Source organism: Cherax quadricarinatus, unplaced genomic scaffold (assembly GCF_038502225.1).
Source record: "Cherax quadricarinatus isolate ZL_2023a unplaced genomic scaffold, ASM3850222v1 Contig98, whole genome shotgun sequence".
In the NCBI taxonomy this organism is placed as follows: Eukaryota; Metazoa; Arthropoda; class Malacostraca; order Decapoda; family Parastacidae; genus Cherax; species Cherax quadricarinatus.
In genome coordinates, this window is record NW_027195124.1 from 331,389 (window position 1) to 353,062 (window position 21,674).

Sequence of the window (21,674 nt, forward strand, 5' to 3'; positions counted from 1 at the left end):
ATGTATAAGATTCTTAAAATTGTCTTGTAATTATGTGTACATTAACCTAGGAAAACCCAGTAAAGTCAAACAGTGACATATTTCCAATGGTTGATTTAAAACTTGATAAAACTCTTCAAAGAACGAAATACTGTCCATTAACCCTTTGAGGGTCCATCCCGTAGATCTACGACTTTACGTTCAGGGTCCAAACCGTAGATCTACGTCATGAGCTCAGCTCACTCTGATAAACTGTGAGTGGTACATTTGGGCCTAGATATGACAGAATACATCTATGTGGTATGTGTGCACCACATAAAACAGATCCTGCAACACACTGTGTATAATGAGAGAAAAAACTGAAATCATGATTTTTCGATTAAAACAGCGACTTTGCAGTGTTTTTTCGTATGTTTTTTATAGTTCTATTTGCGATTTCTTGGTCTCATTTGATAGAATGGAAGACATATTACAGAAATAGAGATGATTTTGATTGGTTTTAGCACTGGAAATGGCTTGAAACTGAGCTCAAAGTAGCAGAAATGTTAAATTTTTGCCGATATTCAAGAGTAAACAAACGACCTCACATGTCTAATACACGCCAGCTGGTGGGTCTAATATGCATTCACAAATATAGTGATGATATTTATACAATTATTACAGTATTGCATAACAGTAAATCTTCTATTTTTTGGTGTGAATAAAAATTTATTATGTGAATAAAAAATCAAAATGGAATTTATTTGTAAAGCCTCAAAACGTAACTAATGAAAAGAGGAAATGTTAGTTTAGTTCCAGGAATACCTACATTGTTTATTCTGGACCCTATTTTGAAATTGGAATATTTTGAACTTTGTGTTAAATTGACCAAATTAACAATTTCAGATCACTTTAATTTGTAGTTGAAACAGTTGACTTGGCGATTTCTTGTGCACAATCGATAGAATATAAGTAATACTAGTGAAATAGCTAAGAATTTGGTTGACTGGAATAATGTAATTGGCCTAAAATGGGAGTCAAAGTCGGCAAAATCGCTGATTCGTAAATATCGCTGACACATCAAAATTCGCGTGAGCATAATTTCGTCAATTTTCCATCAAATTTCGTACTTTTTGTTTTATTACCCTCACAAAAAGATTCTCTACCATTTCATAAGAAAAAATAACATTTTTTTTTTTTAAATTCTTGCACACTGGGGCACCACTTCAGATTTGGGCCTTGGACCCTGAAGGGGTTAAAAGCTTATCCGGTAATGTGTGTGCCAACACAAAAGAGTGAAATTCTGATTAGTAACTTACCCTATCCCTCGCTGGTTAGAGCATATATGATCCAAACAGCCTCCAATTAATACACCAGGCTTGTACAGTACAGCTGTCCCTGTTTCATTTACTTCAATGATGCTGCCATTGCTAATACAATCAATAAGACGAATAAAGTTTGCTTCATGCTCTGGAAAGATTGTAAGAAAATGTAAGTACTTATCATATCCCTAGACAACTGAATGTCTGTAATCTCACATACTTTACCAAGTAAGCAATCAGGGATGGAGAAGTCTCTGGTATTATCAAAAAATAAAAAATGATTATTGATATTATTGATGGTAATCCCCAGGCACTGAATGACCCACAGACTCATACAGTACCATGTATAACCTCATAGGGGTCATACAGTGTCTGGGGAATGTGAGGCAATTAATTTGACCCAAGGAAAAAAGGGTACTGAAATTTCTTGGATAAAGAACTCTTTGCCAACATGATGGCACCTCTTTTAAAGGAAAATAAGCTATAAATTTAATTCTTAGAGGTAAAGCCAGCTAGCACTACTGGAAGATTTGGTAATAACTGAATCTGGAATGTTGATCATTTTAATTTCTGAAGGAGAGAGGGTGTCCACTTCAGAAAAAAAAAATGTGTTGTACTGAAAGTTTTGATTAAGCAGATGTAGTCCGCTTAATCAACTAACTACTGGACATGGACAAAATCACAATAAAACGGACTCAATTTGCTGTATTGATGAGCTACTGGATATACTAAGAATAAACTACAGTATTACCTGTATATGTACTTGAATAGAAAAAGAGTTAAAAGTATAGCACAGCACAATAATGTACAGTGGGCCCACGCCTAACGCTGGCATCACAACGTTAAATCCACCAAGTGTTACATTTTATCGCTAAAATTTTGCCTCGCATAGCGCTAAAAAACTTGCTCAACGCGATTCGTCTGAGACGAGTCTATGTGCGGCCTGAGCCAGCCTCACATGTTCCGCCGGTGGCTTTGTTTACAAGCCAGCCTCCGCGGTAACATCCAAGCATACAATCGGAACATTTCGTATTATTACAGCATTTTTATTGATTTTACCTGCAAAATAAGTGACCATGGGCCCCAAGAAAGCTTCTAGTGCCAACCCTACAGGAATAAGGGTGAGAATTACTATGGAGATGAAGAAAGAGATCATTGCTAAGTATGAAAGTGGAGTACATGTCTCCGAGCTGGCCAGGTTGTATAGTAAACCCCAATAAACCATCGCTACTATTGTGTCCAAGAAAACGGCAATCAAGGAAGCTGTTCTTGCCAAAGGTGCAACTTTGTTTTCGAAACAGAAATCGCAAGTGATAGAAGATGTTGAGAGACTATTATTGGTGTGGATAAACGAAAAACAGATAGCAGGAGATAGCATCTCTCAAGCGATCGTAAGTGAAAAGGCTAGCAAGTTGCATCAGGATTTAATTAGAAAAATGCCTGCAACTAGTGATGATGTGAGTGAATTTAAGGCCAGCAAAGGTTGGTTTGAGAGATTTAAGAATCGTAGTGGCATACATAGTGTGATAAGGCATGGTGAGGCTGCCAGTTCGGACCACAAAGCAGCTGAAAAATATGTGCAGGAATTCAAGGAGTACATAGACAGTGAAGGACTGAAACCTGAACAAGTGTTTAATTGTGACGAAACAGGCCTGTTTTGGAAGAAAATGCCAAGCAGGACCTACATTACTGAGGAGGAAAAGGCACTCCCAGGACATAAGCCTATGAAAGACAGGCTTACTCTGTTAATGTGTGCCAATGCTAGTGGTGATTGCAAAGTGAAGCCTTTATTAGTGTATCACTCTGAAACTCCCAGAGTGTTCAGGCAAAAGAATATCCTCAAGGCTAATTTGTGTGTGCTGTGGAGGGCAAACAGTAAGGCATGGGTCACTAGGGACTTTTTCTATGACTGGTTACACCAAGCATTTGCCCCCACTGTGAAAAATTACCTAATTGAAAATAAATTAGACCTTAAGTGCCTCCTGGTGTTAGACAATGCCCCTGGTCATCCTACAGACTTGGCAGAGCGACTTTGTGGGGACATGAGCTTCATTAAGGTGAAGTTTTTGCCTCCTAATACCACTCCTCTCCTGCAGCCCATGGACCAGCAGGCCATTTCAAACTTCAAAAAACTGTACACAAAAGCTCTGTTTGAAAGGTGCATTGTAGTGACCTCAGAAACTCAATTGACTCTAAGAGAGTTTTGGAGAGATCACTTTAATATCCTCAATTGTGTAAACCTTATAGGTAAGGCTTGGGAGGGAGTGACTAAGAGGACCTTGAACTCTGCTTGGAAGAACCTGTGGCCAGAATGTGTAGACAAAAGGGATTTTGAAGGATTTGAGGCTTACCCTGAGAGGCGTATGCCAGTTAAGGAATCAATTGTGGCATTGGGGAAGTCCCTGGGGTTGGAGGTTAGTGGGGAGGATATGGAAGAGTTGGTGGAGGAGGACAATGAAGAACTAACCACTGATGAGCTGCTAGATCAACTTCAACAGCAAGAGGCCAGACCTGAGGAAACTGCTTCAGAGGAGGGGAAAGAGAAACTGAAGAAGTTGCCTACTTCAAAGATTAAGGAAATCTGTGCAATGTGGCTTAAAGTGCAAACCTTTATGGATGAAAATCACCCTCAGACAGCTACTGCAAGCCATGCTGGTGACTATTACACTGACAATGTTGTGAAACACTTTAGGAAAGTCATAAAGGAATGAGAGGTACAGACCTCTATGGACAGATATGTTGTGTGACAGAAGTCCAGTGACTCTGAAGCTGGTCCTAGTGGCATTAAAAGAAGAAGGGAAGTAACCCCAGAAAAGGATTTGACACCTCAAGTCATAATGGAAGGGGATTCCCCTTCTAAACACTAAGACCATCAACACTCTCCCCTCCTCCCATCCCATCAATCATCACCAGATCTTCAATAAAGGTAAGTGCCATGTAACTGTGCATGTCTTCTTCAGTTTGTGTGTATTAAAATTAATATTTCATGTGGTAAATTTTTTTTTTTCATACTTTGGGGTGTCTTGCACGGATTAATTTGATTTCCATTATTTCTTATGGGGAAATTTCATAAAACTGGGATGCTTAAATGTGCGTGGATGTAGTGCGTATGACAAGAAACAGATGATTGCTGATGTTATGAATGAAAAGAAGTTGGATGTCCTGGCCCTAAGCGAAACAAAGCTGAAGGGGGTAGGGGAGTTTCAGTGGGGGGAAATAAATGGGATTAAATCTGGAGTATCTGAGAGAGTTAGAGCAAAGGAAGGGGTAGCAGTAATGTTGAATGATCAGTTATGGAAGGAGAAAAGAGAATATGAATGTGTAAATTCAAGAATTATGTGGATTAAAGTAAAGGTTGGATGCGAGAAGTGGGTTATAATAAGCGTGTATGCACCTGGAGAAGAGAGGAATGCAGAGAGAGAGAGAGAGATTTTGGGAGATGTTAAGTGAATGTATAGGAGCCTTTGAACCAAGTGAGAGAGTAATTGTGGTAGGGGACATGAATGCTAAAGTAGGAGAAACTTTTAGAGAGGGTGTGGTAGGTAAGTTTGGGGTGCCAGGTGTAAATGATAATGGGACCCTTTGATTGAACTTTGTATAGAAAGGGGTTTAGTTATAGGTAATACATATTTTAAGAAAAAGAGGATAAATAAGTATACAAGATATGATGTAGGGCGAAATGACAGTAGTTTGTTGGATTATGTATTGGTAGATAAAAGACTGTTGAGTAGACTTCAGGATGTACATGTTTATAGAGGGGCCACAGATATATCAGATCACTTTCTAGTTGTAGCTACACTGAGAGTCAAAGGTAGATGGGATACAAGGAGAATAGAAGCATCAGGGAAGAGAGAGGTGAAGGTTTATAAACTAAAAGAGGAGGCAGTTAGGGTAAGATATAAACAGCTATTGGAGGATAGATGGGCTAATGAGAGCATAGGCAATGGGGTCGAAGAGGTATGGGGTAGGTTTAAAAATGTAGTGTTAGAGTGTTCAGCAGAAGTTTGTGGTTACAGGAAAGTGGGTGCGGGAGGGAAGAGGAGCGATTGGTGGAATGATGATGTAAAGAGAGTAGTAAGGGAGAAAAAGTTAGCATATGAGAAGTTTTTACAAAGTAGAAGTGATGCAAGGAGGGAAGAGTATATGGAGAAAAAGAGAGAGGTTAAGAGAGTGATGAAGCAATGTAAAAAGAGAGCAAATGAGAGAGTGGGTGAGATGTTATCAACAAATTTTGTTGAAAATAAAAAAAAGTTTTGGAGTGAGATTAACAAGTTAAGAAAGCCTAGAGAACAAATGGATTTGCCAGTTAAAAATAGGAGAGGAGAGTTATTAAATGGAGAGTTAGAGGTATTGGGAAGATGGAGGGAATATTTTGAGGAATTGTTAAATGTTGATGAAGATAGGGAAGCTGTGATTTCGTGTATAGGACAAGGAGGAATAACATCTTGTAGGAGTGAGGAAGAGCCAGTTGTGAGTGTGGGGGAAGTTCGTGAGGCAGTAGGTAAAATGAAAGGGGGTAAGGCAGCCGGGATTGATGGGATAAAGATAGAAATGTTAAAAGCAGGTGGGGATATAGTTTTGGAGTGGTTGGTGCAATTATTTAATAAATGTATGGAAGAGGGTAAGGTACCTAGGGATTGGCAGAGAGCATGTATAGTTCCTTTGTATAAAGGCAAAGGGGATAAAAGAGAGTGCAAAAATTATAGGGGGATAAGTCTTCTGAGTATACCTGGTAAAGTGTATGGTAGAGTTATTATTGAAAGAATTAAGAGTAAGACGGAGAATAGGATAGCAGATGAACAAGGAGGCTTTAGGAAAGGTAGGGGGTGTGTGGACCAGGTGTTTACAGTGAAACATATAAGTGAACAGTATTTAGATAAGGCTAAAGAGGTCTTTGTGGCATTTATGGATTTGGAAAAGGCGTATGACAGGGTGGATAGGGGGGCAATGTGGCAGATGTTGCAAGTGTATGGTGTAGGAGGTAGGTTACTGAAAGCAGTGAAGAGTTTTTACGAGGATAGTGAGGCTCAAGTTAGAGTATGTAGGAAAGAGGGAAATTATTTCCCAGTAAAAGTAGGCCTTAGACAAGGATGTGTGATGTCACCGTGGTTGTTTAATATATTTATAGATGGGGTTGTAAGAGAAGTAAATGCGAGGGTCTTGGCAAGAGGCGTGGAGTTAAAAGATAAAGAATCACACACAAAGTGGGAGTTGTCACAGCTGCTCTTTGCTGATGACACTGTGCTCTTGGGAGATTCTGAAGAGAAGCTGCAGAGATTGGTGGATGAATTTGGTAGGGTGTGCAAAAGAAGAAAATTAAAGGTGAATACAGGAAAGAGTAAGGTTATGAGGATAACAAAAAGATTAGGTGATGAAGGATTGAATATCAGATTGGAGGGAGAGAGTATGGAGGAGGTAAATGTATTCAGATATTTGGGAGTGGACGTGTCAGCGGATGGGTCTATGAAAGATGAGGTGAATCATAGAATTGATGAGGGGAAAAGAGTGAGTGGTGCAATTAGGAGTCTGTGGAGACAAAGAACTTTGTCCTTGGAGGCAAAGAGGGGAATGTATGAGAGTACATGTATAGTTTTACCAACGCTCTTATATGGGTGTGAAGCATGGGTGATGAATGTTGCAGCAAGGAGAAGGCTGGAGGCAGTGGAGATGTCATGTCTGAGGGCAATGTGTGGTGTGAATATAATGCAGAGAATTCGTAGTTTGGAAGTTATGAGGAGGTGCGGGATTACCAAAACTGTTGTCCAGAGGGCTGAGGAAGGGTTGTTGAGGTGGTTCGGACATGTAGAGAGAATGGAGCGAAACAGAATGACTTCAAGAGTGTATCAGTCTGTAGTGGAAGGAAGGCGGGGTAGGGGTCGGCCTAGGAAAGGTTGGAGAGAGGGGGTAAAGGAGGTTTTGTGTGCGAGGGGCTTGGACTTCCAGCAGGCATGCGTGAGCGTGTTTGATAGGAGTGAATGGAGACAAATGGTTTTTAATACTTGACGTGCTGTTGGAGTGTGAGCAAAGTAACATTTATGAAGGGGTTCAGGGAAACCGGCAGGCCAGACTTGAGTCCTGGAGATGGGAAGTACAGTGCCTGCACTCTGAAGGAGGGGTGTTAATGTTGCAGTTTAAGAACTGTAGTGTAAAGCACCCTTCTGGCAAGACAGTGATGGAGTGAATGATGGTGAAAGTTTTTCTTTTTCGGGCCACCCTGCCTTGGTGGGAATCGGCCAGTGTGATAATAAAAAAAAAAAATAATAAAAATAATTCATTCGCATAACGATAATTTCGTCTAACATTGAGCTCTCAGGAACGGATTAATAGCGTTATGCGAGGGTCCACTATATAGTGCAGTATTGTCATTTTTCTTGGTTTTTCTAAAGGATAGATGAACCTAAAGATGTATAATACAGTACAGTACAGCGAACCCTCAGGTAACGATTACATCGGCTAGCGATAAAATCGGCTAACAATGAGTTTTAGCGTAAAAATGTTGGCTCGGCCAAAAATGAAAAACCCGGTTAAGGACAATCGTCCCGAACGCGTCCACCTGTCCGTCCAGCCTGAGCACACCTCAGCTGCCCTGCCTTCAGCTAGTGTGCCATTGTTTACAAGCCACTGCAGACGATTCCACTCATACATTCAATACATTTTGTATTATTCCATTGTTTTTAGTGCTTGTAACTGCTAAATAAGCCACCAAGGGCCCCAAGAAAGCTTCTAGTGCCAACCCTGTGGTAAAAAGGGTGAGATGTACAATCGAATTGAAGAAAGAGATAATCGCAAAGTGTGAAAGTGGAGTGCGTGGCTCCGACCTGGCCCGGTAGTATGTACAACAAACCCCAATCAACCATCACTACTATCTGGCCAACAGAAAGACAATCAAGGAAGCTGTTGTTGCAAAAGGTGCAAGTATGCTTACAAAACAGAGATCACAAATACTCGAAGATATGGAGAGACTGTTATTGGTGTGGATCAACGACAAACAATTTTCAGGAGATAGTGTTTCACAGTCAATCATATGTGAAAAGGCAAGGCAGTTGCATGACGATTTAATTAAAAAAAATGCCTGGAACTAGTGGTGATGTTAGTGAATTTAAGGCCAGCAAAGGTTGGTTTGAGAGATTTAAGAATCGTAGTGGCATACGCAGTGTGATAAGGCATAGTGAGGCTGCCAGTTGTGACCAAAATGTGGCTAAAAAATATGTGCAGGAATTCAAGGAGTACATAGACACTGAAAAATTAAAACCTCAATAAGTGTTTAATTGTGACGAAACAGGCCTGTTTTGGAAGAAAATGCCAAACAGGACCTACATTACACAGGAGGAAAAAGCACTGCCAGGACACAAGCCTACGAAAGCCAGGCTAACTCTAATGTTTTGTAGTAATGCTAGTGGGGATTGCAAAGTGAAACCTTTACTCGTGTATCACTCTGAAACTCCCAGAGTGTTCAAGAAAAAGTGTTGTCAAGGCTAATTTGTGTGTGATGTGGAGGGCAAACAGTAAGGTATGGGTCACTAGGGACATTTTCCATGACTGGTTCTATCATGTGTTTGGCCCCACGGTGAATAATTACCTCCTGGAAAATAAATTGGACCTCAAGTGCCTCCTGGTATTAGACAATGCTCCTGCTCATCCTCCAGACTTGCCAGAGCGAATTGTGGGGGAGTTGAGCTTCATCAAAGTGAAGTTTTTGCCTCTTAATACCACTCCTCTCCTTCAGCCCATGGACTAGCAGGTCATTTCAAATTTCAAAAAACTGTACACCAAAGCAGTGCTTCAAAAGTGCTTTGAAGTGACCTCAGACACTGAACTGACCCAAAGAGAGTTTTGGAAAGATCACTTTAGTATCCTCAGTTGCATAAACCTTGTAAGTATGGCTTGGGAGGGAGTGACTTGCAGGACTTTGAACTCTGCTTGGAGGAAATTGTGGCCACAATGTGTACAAAAGAGGAATTTTGAAGGGTTTGGGGCTAACCCTGAGGAGCCTGTACTAGCTGTGGAATCTATTGTGTCACTGGGGAAGTCCATGGGGTTGGATGTTAGTGGGGAGGATATAGAAGAGTTGGTGGAGGACAACAATGAAGAACTAACCACTGATAAGCTGCAAGACCATCTGCAACAGCAAGAGACCACAAGGGGAGAGAGAGATGGAGAAGTTGCCTTCTTCAATGATTAAGGACACTTGTACAATGTGGACAAAGGTGCAAGCCTTTATGGAAGAACATCACCCTGACACAGCTATTGCAAGCAGTGCTGGTGACTTTTACAATGACAATGTTGTCACCCATTTTAGGAAAATCTTAAAAGAATGCGAGGTACAGAGCTCTGTGGAAAGATTTTTGGTGTAACAGAAGTCCAGTGACTCTCAAGTTTTTCCCAGTGGCATTAAAAAAAAGAAGGAAGTAATCCCGGAAACGGACTTGGTACCTGAAGTCCTTATGGAAGGGGATTCCCCTTCCAAAAAAATACACCTCCATCTCCCCTCCTTCCATCTCATCACTCATCACTACAAATTCAATAAAGGTAAGTGTCATTTATTCACCATGTAGTATTTATTCTGCATGTAGTACAGTGGACCCTCAGCTAACGAACGCATCGCATAACGTTAAATTCACCCAACAAAGCGTTTGAGCATAAAAATTTTGGCCTGGCTAATAATAAAAAACTCGCCCAACATGATTCGTCCGGTACACGTCCACGTGTGGCCTGAGTGTACCTCAGCTCCCCCGTGTGTGCCAGTGTTTACAAGCCAGCCAGTGCGGTCGCATCTACGCATACATTCGGTACATTTCATATTATCACAGTGTTTTTAGTGCTTGTAACTGCAAAATAAGTCACCATGGCCCCAAGAAAGCTTCTAGTGCCAACCCTGTGGTAAAAAGGGTGAGAATTAGTATGGAAATGAAGAAAGAGATTATTGCAAAGTACGAAAGTGGAGCGGGTGTCTCGGAGCTGGCACTATCTTGGCCAACAAAATGGCAATCAAGGAAGCTGTTCTTGCAAAAGGTGCAAGTTTGTTTTCAAAACAGAGATTGCAAGTACTTGAAGATGTTGAGAGACTGTTATTGGTGTGGATAAAGGAAAAACATATCAGGAGATAGCATCTCTCAAGCGATCATATGTGAAAAGGCTAGGAAGTTGCATGACAATTTAATTAAAAAAATGCCAGCAACTAGTGGTGATGTGGGTGGATTTAACCCTTTGGGGGTCGACAGGTCCTCTCAGAGACTTGTTCTCAGGGTCGGCCAAATTTCAAAAAAAAAAAATAAAATTATTTTTTCTTATGAAAAGATAGAGAATCTTTTCCCGATCACACTGACACCAAAAGTATGAAATTTGATGGAAAACTTACGGAATTATGCTCTCGCAAAGTTAGTGGTCTCAACGATGTTTACGCATTGGCGATTTTGCCCACTTTGAGCCTTATTTTCGGCCAATTCCAGTGTACTAGTAGACAAAAATCATAACCATTTCGCTAAAACTCCATTTTGTCTATCGAATGAGTACAAGAAATCATCCATTTACCGATTTCAACTATCCAATAAGTGGTCAGAATTTAGCAATTTTGCCAATTTCACACAAGTTTCAAAAGATGCCAATTTCCGAATAGGGTCCAGAATAAACAAGAAAGACATTCCTGGCACTAAAATAACAAGTTCTCTGTTCGTTAGTCACATCCCCAGGCCCCTCTTATATTTCTTTGGCTTTCCACTTTGAATTTTTATTCTTACAAAAAAAATAAGATTTACTGTTATGCAGACTAATGCATTTGTGTAGAAATGGCATAAATAACATCAGCGCACTTGTGAAAGAATATTAGACTCACCAGTTGATGTGTATTGGACGCTTGGCATGATTTGTTTACTTTTGAACTTTGGTAAAATCGAACATTTCTGCTACTTTGAGCTCAATTTCAGGTACTTTTCATTGTAAAACCAGTCAAAATCATCTCAATTTCTGTAATATGTCTTCCATTCTATAAAATGAGACCAAGAAAACTAGAATACAACAATAACTACCATATGAAAATACAGTGCAAATTCGCTGTTTTAATCCAAAAACACGGTCAAAGTTTTTTTTTTTCTCATTACGCACTGTGTGCTGCAGGATTTTATACTACGCACATAGCCCTTATAGACCCATTCTCTTACATGTAGGCCTGCCAGCTTTCTCTCCACTAGATTTGCCAAAAAGGGACCCCCTCCAAAGTTTTGATGCTGAACGGTACAGGTAATGAACTCAAGATTACAAGGTAATGAACTCTAGAAGTTACAAAGGTAATGAATACTGTAAGAATGGTTACTTACGTGTATACATGGCTGCCTTGTACAATTAGTTAAGTTTCTTACCATTGCATATATAATTCTCCCTCTATTTAAAATCCTTGTACAATATTGAATGGATTTTAAATAGAGGGAGAATTATATGTGCAATGGTAAGAAACTTAACTAAGCATAACATAATCCAACCTAAAGTAACCTAATGCAACTTAACCTAACTCCACCGTCAGTTTACATTGTTTATAGTCACAGTGGTTAGCCAGGCCTCAAACTGAATCACTCTGACAGATAACAGTTTGCTAAATAACTAACAGTGATGACTATGGCCTGAGCATATCATGATATATAAAATAGTGTCTGATTTCCATGGAAGAACATCCTTCAATAAACAAACGATTTTATTCAGATTATTAACCTGGAGGGTTAATAACCCAAGAAAATTCAAGAAAGGCCACATTTTAACTATATCCACTGAGGCTGTTTGATCATCCCCAGGACACCAGAAGATAAGAGAAGCGCTGCTGGAACAAATGTAGAAGTCTTCAATAGGAAATTAGATACATACCTCCATTAAGTGCCGGATCAAACAGGCTGTGATGGCTATGTTAGCCAGCAACAGGCTGGTTAACCAGGCAAGCACACTGAAAACTCACGAAACTCATCAAAGGACACTACTAACCTCTCAGTCCAGGTTCGCTAGATGTAGTTCTAATGTTTCTAATTCTAACTGGCTTCCCACTTAAAGTTGCCAGAATTAACCTCTGACGAAAGAAATTACTGCCTTCATATGTTAGAATGCCTCCTACTTCCATTGTCCTTTTTCCTGCAGGATACGTGCAGTTTCTTCAGGATACGTGTAGTTTCTTCAGGATACGTGCAACTCCTTCTTCAGAACACGTGTTGTTGTTGGGTTTATAAAGGCCACCGACAACTTAAGCTGTACACAAATAACCCGCACATAAAAGAGAGAAGCTTACGACGACGTTTCGGTCCGACTTTCAAATTCAAATTCAAATTCAAAGTTTATTCTCTATAAGGATTACAATGCTGAGTTTACAGAAATTTGGTTATTGTGTGGTTTACATGTAGTAAAATTGTGATTACAGAGTGTACCACTAGAACGCTTAGCATGGCTAGGCATTTCGGGCAGACTTAGTTTTATTCTTAATTGTAAAATATTACAAATTATGAGGTAAGTTGGTATTATGGCTAAGTGACTAAATACTAGTTTGTGAGTTTAGCAATGTGAATGCTTTTGTTTTGGCACAGTACATAGTTTCAGTATTGGAGTATCACAGGATTCATTATTTTAAGATTGAGATTAATATTTGTTTATGGTCAAATGAGTGAGTGAGTGTAAGTGTGAATCACCAGGTGGTATTCGTGTAGTTAGTTGACGGGGTGTATCAGGGAGATAAGATGTTTCCTAATGGTAGTTTTGAAGGTGATGAATGTGTCTGCAGTTCTAGAGTTCTCAGGTAGGGTATTCCAGATTTTAGGGCCTTTGACATACATTGAATTTTTGTAAAGGTTTAGTCGGACACGGGGAATGTCGTAGAGATGTTTGTGTCTGGTGTTATGTCTGTGGGTTCTGTCACAACTATCAAGAAAGCGTTTTAGGTCAAGGTTGATATTAGAGTTTAAGGCCCTGTAGATGTAGATTGCACAGTAGTAAGTGTGGATGTACTGAACTGGGAGTAAGTTTAGGTCTATGAAGAGTGGGGGGGGGGGTGTTGCCAGGGATGGGATTTAGTGATTATTCTTACTGCAGCTTTTTGTTGGGTTATTATTGGCTTTAGGTGTGTTGCTGCAGTTGATCCCCAAGCACAAATAGCATAGGTGAGGTATGGATAAATAAGTGAGTGGTATAGTGTGAGAAGGGCATTTTGCGGCACGTAGTATCGTATCTTGGAGAGGATCCCAACCATTTTGGATACTTTTTTGGTTATATGCTGGATACGGGTGCTGAAATTCAGGTTGTTGTCAAGGTATAAGCCTAGGAATTTGCCCCCATTATTTCTGGTAATTAGAGTGTTGTCAATCTTAATGTTAATTTGTGCATCTCCTGCTCTGCTACCAAACATAATATAGTAGGTTTTGTCAGTGATAAGCGTAAGTTTATTGGCTGTCATCCAAGTCGATATTTTAATCAGCTCCTCATTCACAATGGTGTTGAGGGTGGCAAGATTAGGGTGAGAGATGACATAAGTCGTGTCATCAGCAAACAGAATGGGTTTCAGGTGTTGGGATACGTTTAGAAGGTCATTGATGTATATGAGGAAGAGCAGGGGACCAAGGACACTTCCCTGCGGAACTCCAGTATCAAGTGGCCGTATTGCTGATGCTGTGTCTTTAATGGTGACGTACTGATACCTATTAGTAATGTAAGATTTGAAATAAGCAAGTGCATGGCCTCTTATACCATAATGATCAAGTTTGTGGAGTAGGATGTCGTGGTCTACTGTGTCAAAAGCTTTTCTTAGGTCAATAAAAATTCCTAGTGGATATTCCTTATTTTCCAATGCTGTGTAAAGCAGATCTAGCATTTTTATGATTGCATCATTAGTGCTTTTATTTTTCCTGAATCCAAATTGGCAGGGGTTGAGTATGTTTTGAGCCGTTATAAATGAATACAGTCTCCTGTGCACGCGTTTCTCAAAGATTTTGGATAGCAATGGTAAGTTAGATATTGGCCTATAGTTGTTTAAGTCTGTAGGGTCACCACCTTTATGTATTGGTGTAACCCTTGCCATCTTGAGTAGTTTCGGGAAGGTGCTAGTCTCTAGTGACTTGTTAAAAAGTAATGAAATAGCATGCGAAAGGACATGGGCCGCTCGCTTGTACAGTAATGGTGGGACATGAGACAGGTTCCCTGAGTTATTTTAAAGTGACTTTATAATCTCAGTGACTTCCGTGGGCTCAGTTGGTGCAAGATAGAAGGAATTAGGGAAATTCCCATCTAGGTAGTCCCCGGCATGGACATTGGTATGTGGGAATTTACTGGCGAGATTAGATCCTATGGTTGAGAAGAAGTCGTTTATCTTGTTAGCTGTGTCAGTGGGCTGTAGTGGTGTTTCATTAGGTTTAGTTAGGACAATATTCCTGTTTTTTTTCAGTTTGTGGGTCCCTAGAATCTGAGAGAGTGTTTTCCAGGTCTTTTTTATATCTCCTCTTGTGTCAGTGAATCTACTGGAGTAGTATAGTTGTTTGGCTTTCTTTATTACTTTGGTGAGAACTGATGAATAGTGTTTAAGAATATCTTTGAGTATTAAGCCCTGTCTATATTGCTTTTCATATTGGTGTTTCTTGTCAATGGATTTCAGAATGGTGCTGGTTAGCCATGGGCAACCAAGCCATTTGTTTGTGATCTGTTTTGTTTTTATAGGACAATGTTTGTTGTATAGTCTAAGTAATTTGTTAAGAAAAATGTCTGTCCAGTCATCAATACCATTGGCCTTGGAGAATTCTGTAGGCCAATCAACAGTCTCTAGGTCAGCTGTGAACTTCCTTACTGAGGCCTCGTCATGGAGTCTAAATGAGACTTTGTTGTATTCAAGTGGTGGTTTACTAATGTTTGTCAGGAGGAAGGTAGGGTAGTGGTCTGTAGTGCTATCTGTGATTATCCCTGATTTAAGGGGGGCTAGTATATTGGTCCATATGTGGTCTATTATGGTTGCACTTGTCTCAGTGAGCCTGGTTGGTTTAGTTATTGTTGGTATGAGAAGTGTGTTGTTCATATTGTTGATGAAATCAGTTACAGGCTGATCATCTAGTAAGACTTGGACCATTGACAAAGTCACACTAACCAGAGGTGGAGCAGGACGGCTATATATAGGCAGGAAGAGGTGGTGGTGGTAGTAGTAGTAGTAGTAGTAGTACAAGAGTTGTATATAATACCGACAAGATGAAATTAAGACACATGCACAACACCCGGGCATCCCCATCATAGATGTTTCGCCATCCAGCCAGCCACTGGATGGCGAAACGTCCACAACAAAGACAACCAGATGCCACACATTTGTCTTAATTTCATCAGTAGTTGTAGTAGTAGTAGAAGAAGAAGAGGCAGTAGAAGTGGTAGTGGTAGAAGTGGGAAATAAGGATGACGAGCCAGTCAAATACAAGGGAAGGGGAGCACTGCAAGAGAGCTAGATGCCCACAGAGGGAGAGCAAGCGCACAGAGGTGCGTGAAAGGGGAAGTGGTTTCTGTTCCTTCTTCATTTATTTCACCACTTCCCCTTTCATGCACCTCTGTGCACTTGCTCTCCCTCTGTGGGCATCTAGCTCTCATGCAGTGCTCCCCTTCCCTTGTATTTGACTGGCTCGTCATCCTTATTTCCCACTTCTACCACTACCACTACTACTGCCTCTTCTTCTTCTACTACTACTACAACTACTGATGAAATTAAGACAAATGTGCGGCGTCTGGTTGTCTTTGTTGTGGACGTTTCACCATCCAGTGGCTGGCTGGATGGCGAAACGTCTATGATGGGGATGCCCGGGTGTTGTGCGTGTGTCTTAATTTTATCTTGTCGGTATTATATACAACTCTTGTACTAATACTACTACCACCACCTCTTCCTGCCTATATATAGCCGTCCTGCTCCACCTCTGGTTAGTGTGACTTTGTCAATGGTCCAAGTCGGACCGAAACGTCGTCGTAAGCTTCTCTCTTTTATGTGCGGGTTATTTGTGTATCGTTCCAGTCACGGTATTGTGCCTTTTTTGTTACTTAAGTTGTATCGAGCCCGACTTCCCGATTTTCGGGGAAGATTTGTTGCCCAAAGCTGGACGATGAAACAAAATGGAACAGGACTTCCTTTGTAAATAGAAACAAAAACCAAAAGTTCCCAAGTGTGCTAAGTGAACCTCTCCTTACCAAGCCCCAAAAAAAGGGGACGCCCCCCCCCTCTCACCAGGGTTTAGGAACTGGCTTCTTACCAGAACCGCACCCTTCTCTAAAGTGCCCAGAGGGCAGAATAAAATGAGGACAAGTGTCCCAGAGAGAACAGTGGAAATTTGTCACCGATGTTCAGGCGAGAGCGAAACGTCCATAGTCGACGAAGACTCGCACGGAAGTCTTCATTGTTCCTCGTAGAGGTCTCTAATTTCTTTTTCTTCAAAAGTTTATAGAGCGACCGAAAGCTTATGCTGCCTCTCGGTGTCTGGGAAAGAAACACTGTTAGAATCTGGACGATGAAAAGAGAATTTTTGTTGTGTCGCCTGAGCGGCTACTTTATTGTGCACCCCCCGTTGTTCACACTGTGAGCGATAGCACAAAGCAACGGGATTAAAAAGGCCTTAAATTCAAATTCAAATTCAAAGTTTATTCTCTATAAGGATTACAATGCTGAGTTTACAGAATTTGGTTATTGTGTGGTTTACATGTAGTAAAATAATAATTACAGAGTGTACCACTAGAACACCTAGCATGGCTAGGCATTTCGGGCAGACTTATATTAAATCTGAAGTTTAAAATATTACAAAATTATGAGGTAAGTTGGTATTATGGCTAAGTGACTAAATACTAGTTGTGAGTTTAGCAATGTGAATGCTTTTGTTTTGGCACTATACATAGTTTCAGTATTGGAGTATCACAGGCCAACTTATGACTAGTTAAAATTCATTATTTTGAGATTGAGATTGATATTTCTGTTTATGGTCAAATGGGTGAGTGAGTGTAAGTGTGAACCACCAGGTGGTATTCGTATTATTAGTTGACAGGGTGTATCAGGGAGATAAGATGTTTTCTGATGGTAGTTTTGAAGGTGATGAATGTGTCTGCAGTTTTGGAATTTTCAGGTAGGGTGTTCCAGATTTTAGGGCCTTTGACATACATTGAATTTTTGTGAAGGTTTAGTCGGACATGGGGAATGTCATAGAGATGTTTGTGTCTGGTGTTGTGCCTGTGGGTTCTGTCACAACTATCAAGAAAGCGTTTTAGGTCAAGGTTAATACTGGAATTTAAGGTCCTGTAGATGTAGATTGCACAGTAGTAAGTGTGGATGTACTGAACAGGGAGTAAGTTTAAATCTATGAAGAGTGGGGGGGTGTGTTGCTAGGGATGGGATTTAGTGATTATTCTTACTGCGGCTTTTTGTTAGGTTATTATTGGCTTTTGGTGTGTTGCTGCAGTTGATCCCCAAGCACAGATAGCATAGGTGAGGTATGGATATATAAGTGAATGGTATAGTGGGATTAGGGCAGTTTGCGGCACGTAGTATCGTATCTTGGAGAGGATCCCAACCGTTTTGGATACTTTTTTGGTTATGTGTTGGATATGGGTGCTGAAGTTCAAGTTGTTGTCGAGGTATAGGCCTAGGAATAAAGGGTCTTTACCAAATGAGCTCTGGTGGCCTGGTGGCTAAAGCTCTCGTTTCACACGGCGAGTGTCTGGGTTCGATTCCCAGCCAGGGTAGAAACATTAGGCGTGTTTCTTTACACCTTAGTTAGTTTAATATGTTTATTATGGACCCCATACCCATCCTGTTGGCGGTAGTCAAAAGATTACAGAGGTACATAATTGGTCCAGGGACTGGACTCCAAAGCTTTGGCTAATTTGACCGAAATGGTCAGCATAAGCAAGGGCTCTCTATATAGTAGTATGTCATTGATGTCAGCTAGGACTGTATACCTTGTACATGTACTTGTAATAATAAAGATATTATTATTATTAGATCTTTATCTGACATAGAAAGGAATAAAAGAAAAGACCTGGAAAACACTCTCAGATCCTGGGCACTAAAAAGCTGAATAAAACTAGATATATTGGCCTAACTAAATCCAACGAACCACAACTCCAGGCAATTGAAATAGCCAATAAGGGTGATTACTTGGATGGAAACTTCCCAACATAGAACCGATCCCACCAAAGTCACCGTGATTATTAATTTACTAAAAAAAGTTCCGCTACTGTTGTTCCAACGAGCGGTTCATGTCCTCTCGCACACTATTACTATGAGAAATTGCCTGTATGAACTTCTATTACGTTTATACAAGCAATTTGGGTTAAGGATACAACTAGGGTAAATATTACTTACCAATTTCTGTTGCACCTTTGAGGTAGGTGGGATTTAAGACACTCTAGGTCACAAAAAGTGTCTCCCTCGATACCCACAACCCTCAAAACACACTCACCTCGGCAGGGACCTAAAATTAACCATTACATTTAAGAAACCAGTAGTTCTGGTAAAAATTGTTTTGTTGTGAACTGTATATATTGGGTTTGGCTTGCTGAAAGAAGGATGGGGGGGTCTAATGCAGTTAGTGTCAAGCATACAACCACCTAACTTGAACATGCGAAATTCCTGGTATTAACTTACCAAATTTTCTCTGGAGGTTAATTAGTGCAGCCGGAACACCCACAACACCTGCCTTGCTGTATAGAAACTACACTGGTCAGTTAGCTCTACATAAAAAGACGGTTTACTTATCTGTGGGTGGTGACTGCCTCCTTTATTTTCCTCCACACATTAAATTTCTCGATGTCCTGCCAATTTCTTGTCCTCCGTTTCTCAGCAGGAATATATCATTATTTCACAATAATAATTTTTGAGGCTTGTACTCCATTAAATATCGGAAAACGCGGAATTTCTGGCACAAATTACAAAGTGGCCCCACTCATTGAATTCAATATGACGTCTCCTCCTCCGGCTGTTCCTGCAGCACCCTTCCCCACAACACACAAAATTTCTCGAAGGATCAAATCAACATCATTTTTATATTTATTTACATTAGTAAAAATTATACATTATGATTTCCGGAAATTTAGGTAAAAAAAAATCCACAATTGAATTACTGTTTTTAACAAATCACTAGAAACCAGCACTTTCCCTACATTGCTCAAGACAGCACGGCGTTAGATATAATGTGGAGGATTTTTCACAAGAACACAATCTTGAATTAACTTTCCACCCACATAAGTGAAGAGAGTTCTTGACACAAACAAACTGTAACTTACTGATGTTGATGTATCTTGGAGACTTATGAAACTTTAGAGACACTGGGGTTGCAAACAATGTCCCTCCTTCATTGTCCATCATCTCAGCTTCTCAGCTAACTCTGGGACCTTGGATTAAGAACATATGTCTCCTGAGTATAACTTATGAAAATTTAAGCCAGTAACACTGGCTATTTAGTGGACTGTATGATTATAAAAAAAGCGATTGGACCTGACGGTTTTAAGCATTTTGCTAGCCTACTACTTTTTGAAACAATTATAAATTGTTAAGTGTGTTATTTCCACAACTGAACCCCTCACGAGAGGTTCCTTGATGCTGGTGAGGGGCTCTTGAACTAGGGAATTGAATCTGTGCTCCAATTCTCTGAATTGAGCCTGAATACCTTCCATTCCTCCCATCCCCCCATCCTACAGGCGCTGTATAATCCCTACTGGTTCAGCACTCCCTCATGAATATGATAATTACAATAATAATAATAATAATAATCCACATACAATGGGATCAAGTAAACCATGCCTTAAATGAAACAAGATGGGAAGGTATCCTAAACAACACGGATCCGAACTTTTGCCTTGAAAAAATTAATTCTGTGATTCTTGAGATCTGTTCAAGACACATTCCATTAAGAAAAAGAAAGAGAAGATGTAAATTAGAAAAAGAGAGACATTCCCTATACAGACGAAGGCGAAGAGTCACAGAGTTGCTGAGTGGGGTCAATATATCTGAAATACGAAGGGAGGCACTAGTCAATGAAATTGCAAATATCGAACTTAAGCTGAAGGAATCTTATAGGAGACAAGAATCACAGGAAGAACTAAAAGTCATAAAGGAAATTGATAAAAAAACAAAATACTTCTTCTTTTATGCCAAATCTAAGGGAAAAACAACATTAGGTATTGGGCCCCTGCTTAGGCGGGATGGGACATACACAGATGATAGCCAAGAAATGAGTGAGATACTAAAGTCCCAATATGTCTCAGTGTTTAGCGAGCCACTGCCCATTCTAAGGGTCGACAATCCAAATGAATTCTTTTTGAAAGAAACACAAAATTTGGTCATCCCAAAACTCTCGGATATTATTATAACTCCACGAGATTTTGAAGAGGCAATTAATGACAAGCCCAAGCATTGTGCCCCAGGCCCAGACTCGTGGAACTCCGTGTTCATCAAGAACTGCAAGAAGTCCCTATCGTGTGCCTTCAGCATTTTATGGAGAGGGAGCATGGACACAGGGGTCATCCCACACACACTAAAAACAACAGACATTGCCCCATTCCACAAAAGCAGCAAAGCAATTTCAAAGAACTACAGACCGATAGCACTACCATCTCATATCAAAAATCTTTGAGAGGGTTCTACGAAGCAAGGTAGCCAACTACCTAGATACCCATCAGTTACTCAACCCAGGACAACATTGGTTTAGAGCAGGTCGCTCCTGCCTGTCCCAGCTACCGGACCACTATGACAGGGTCCTGGATACTGTAAGCATAAACAAAATACAGATGCGGTATACACAGACTTTGCAAAAGCTTTTGACAATTGTGTCCCCATGTTGTAACAGCACACAAAATGCGTGATAAAGGAATAACGGGAAAAGTTGGTAGATGGATCTACAACTCCTGACAAATAGAACATAAAGAGTAATAGTAAACAGAGTAAAGTCTCAGCCAGCCATGGTAAAACGCTCTGTTCCACAAAGCACAGTACTCGTTCCCATTCTATTCCTCATCCTCATTTCTGACATATTCAGAGATGTAAGCAATAGCTCCGTGTCTTCCTTTGCAGATGACACCTGGATCAACATGGAAGTGACCTCCATCGAAGACACTGCGAGACTCCAAGCGGACATCAACCAAATCTTCGAATGGGCCCCACTAAATAATATGAAGTTCAACGAGAAGAAATTTCAACTACTCAGATGTGGAAAACTTGAAGAAATTGAAAATGCGTCAGGGTATACCACAAATTCTAACCATACAAAAGAGCAGAAAAGTAATGTGAAGGACCTGGGAATGATAATGTCAGAGGATCTCGCCTTCAAAGACCACAACAATATGTCTACCACATCCACTAGGAAAATGATAGGATGGATAATGAAAACCTTCAAAACTAGGGATCCCAAGCCCATGATGATTCTCTTCAAATCG

At 40.4% G+C, this 21,674-nt stretch overlaps 1 protein-coding gene across 1 annotated transcript in view; it reads right to left on the reverse strand.

The window, feature by feature from the left end:
• Positions 1-12,514, reverse strand: part of Rtc1 (RNA terminal phosphate cyclase 1) — an 88,736-nt gene extending 76,222 nt beyond the window's left edge. Inside the window, exons 1-2 of the mRNA XM_070080044.1 lie at positions 12,246-12,514; positions 1,278-1,428 (exon numbers count right to left, since the gene is read on the reverse strand). Coding sequence (XP_069936145.1) covers positions 1,278-1,428; positions 12,246-12,378 — 284 coding nt within the window. The 5' untranslated portion in view covers positions 12,379-12,514. The remainder of the gene's footprint in view (positions 1-1,277; positions 1,429-12,245) is intronic.
• Between the last annotated feature and the right edge of the window lie 9,160 nt (positions 12,515-21,674).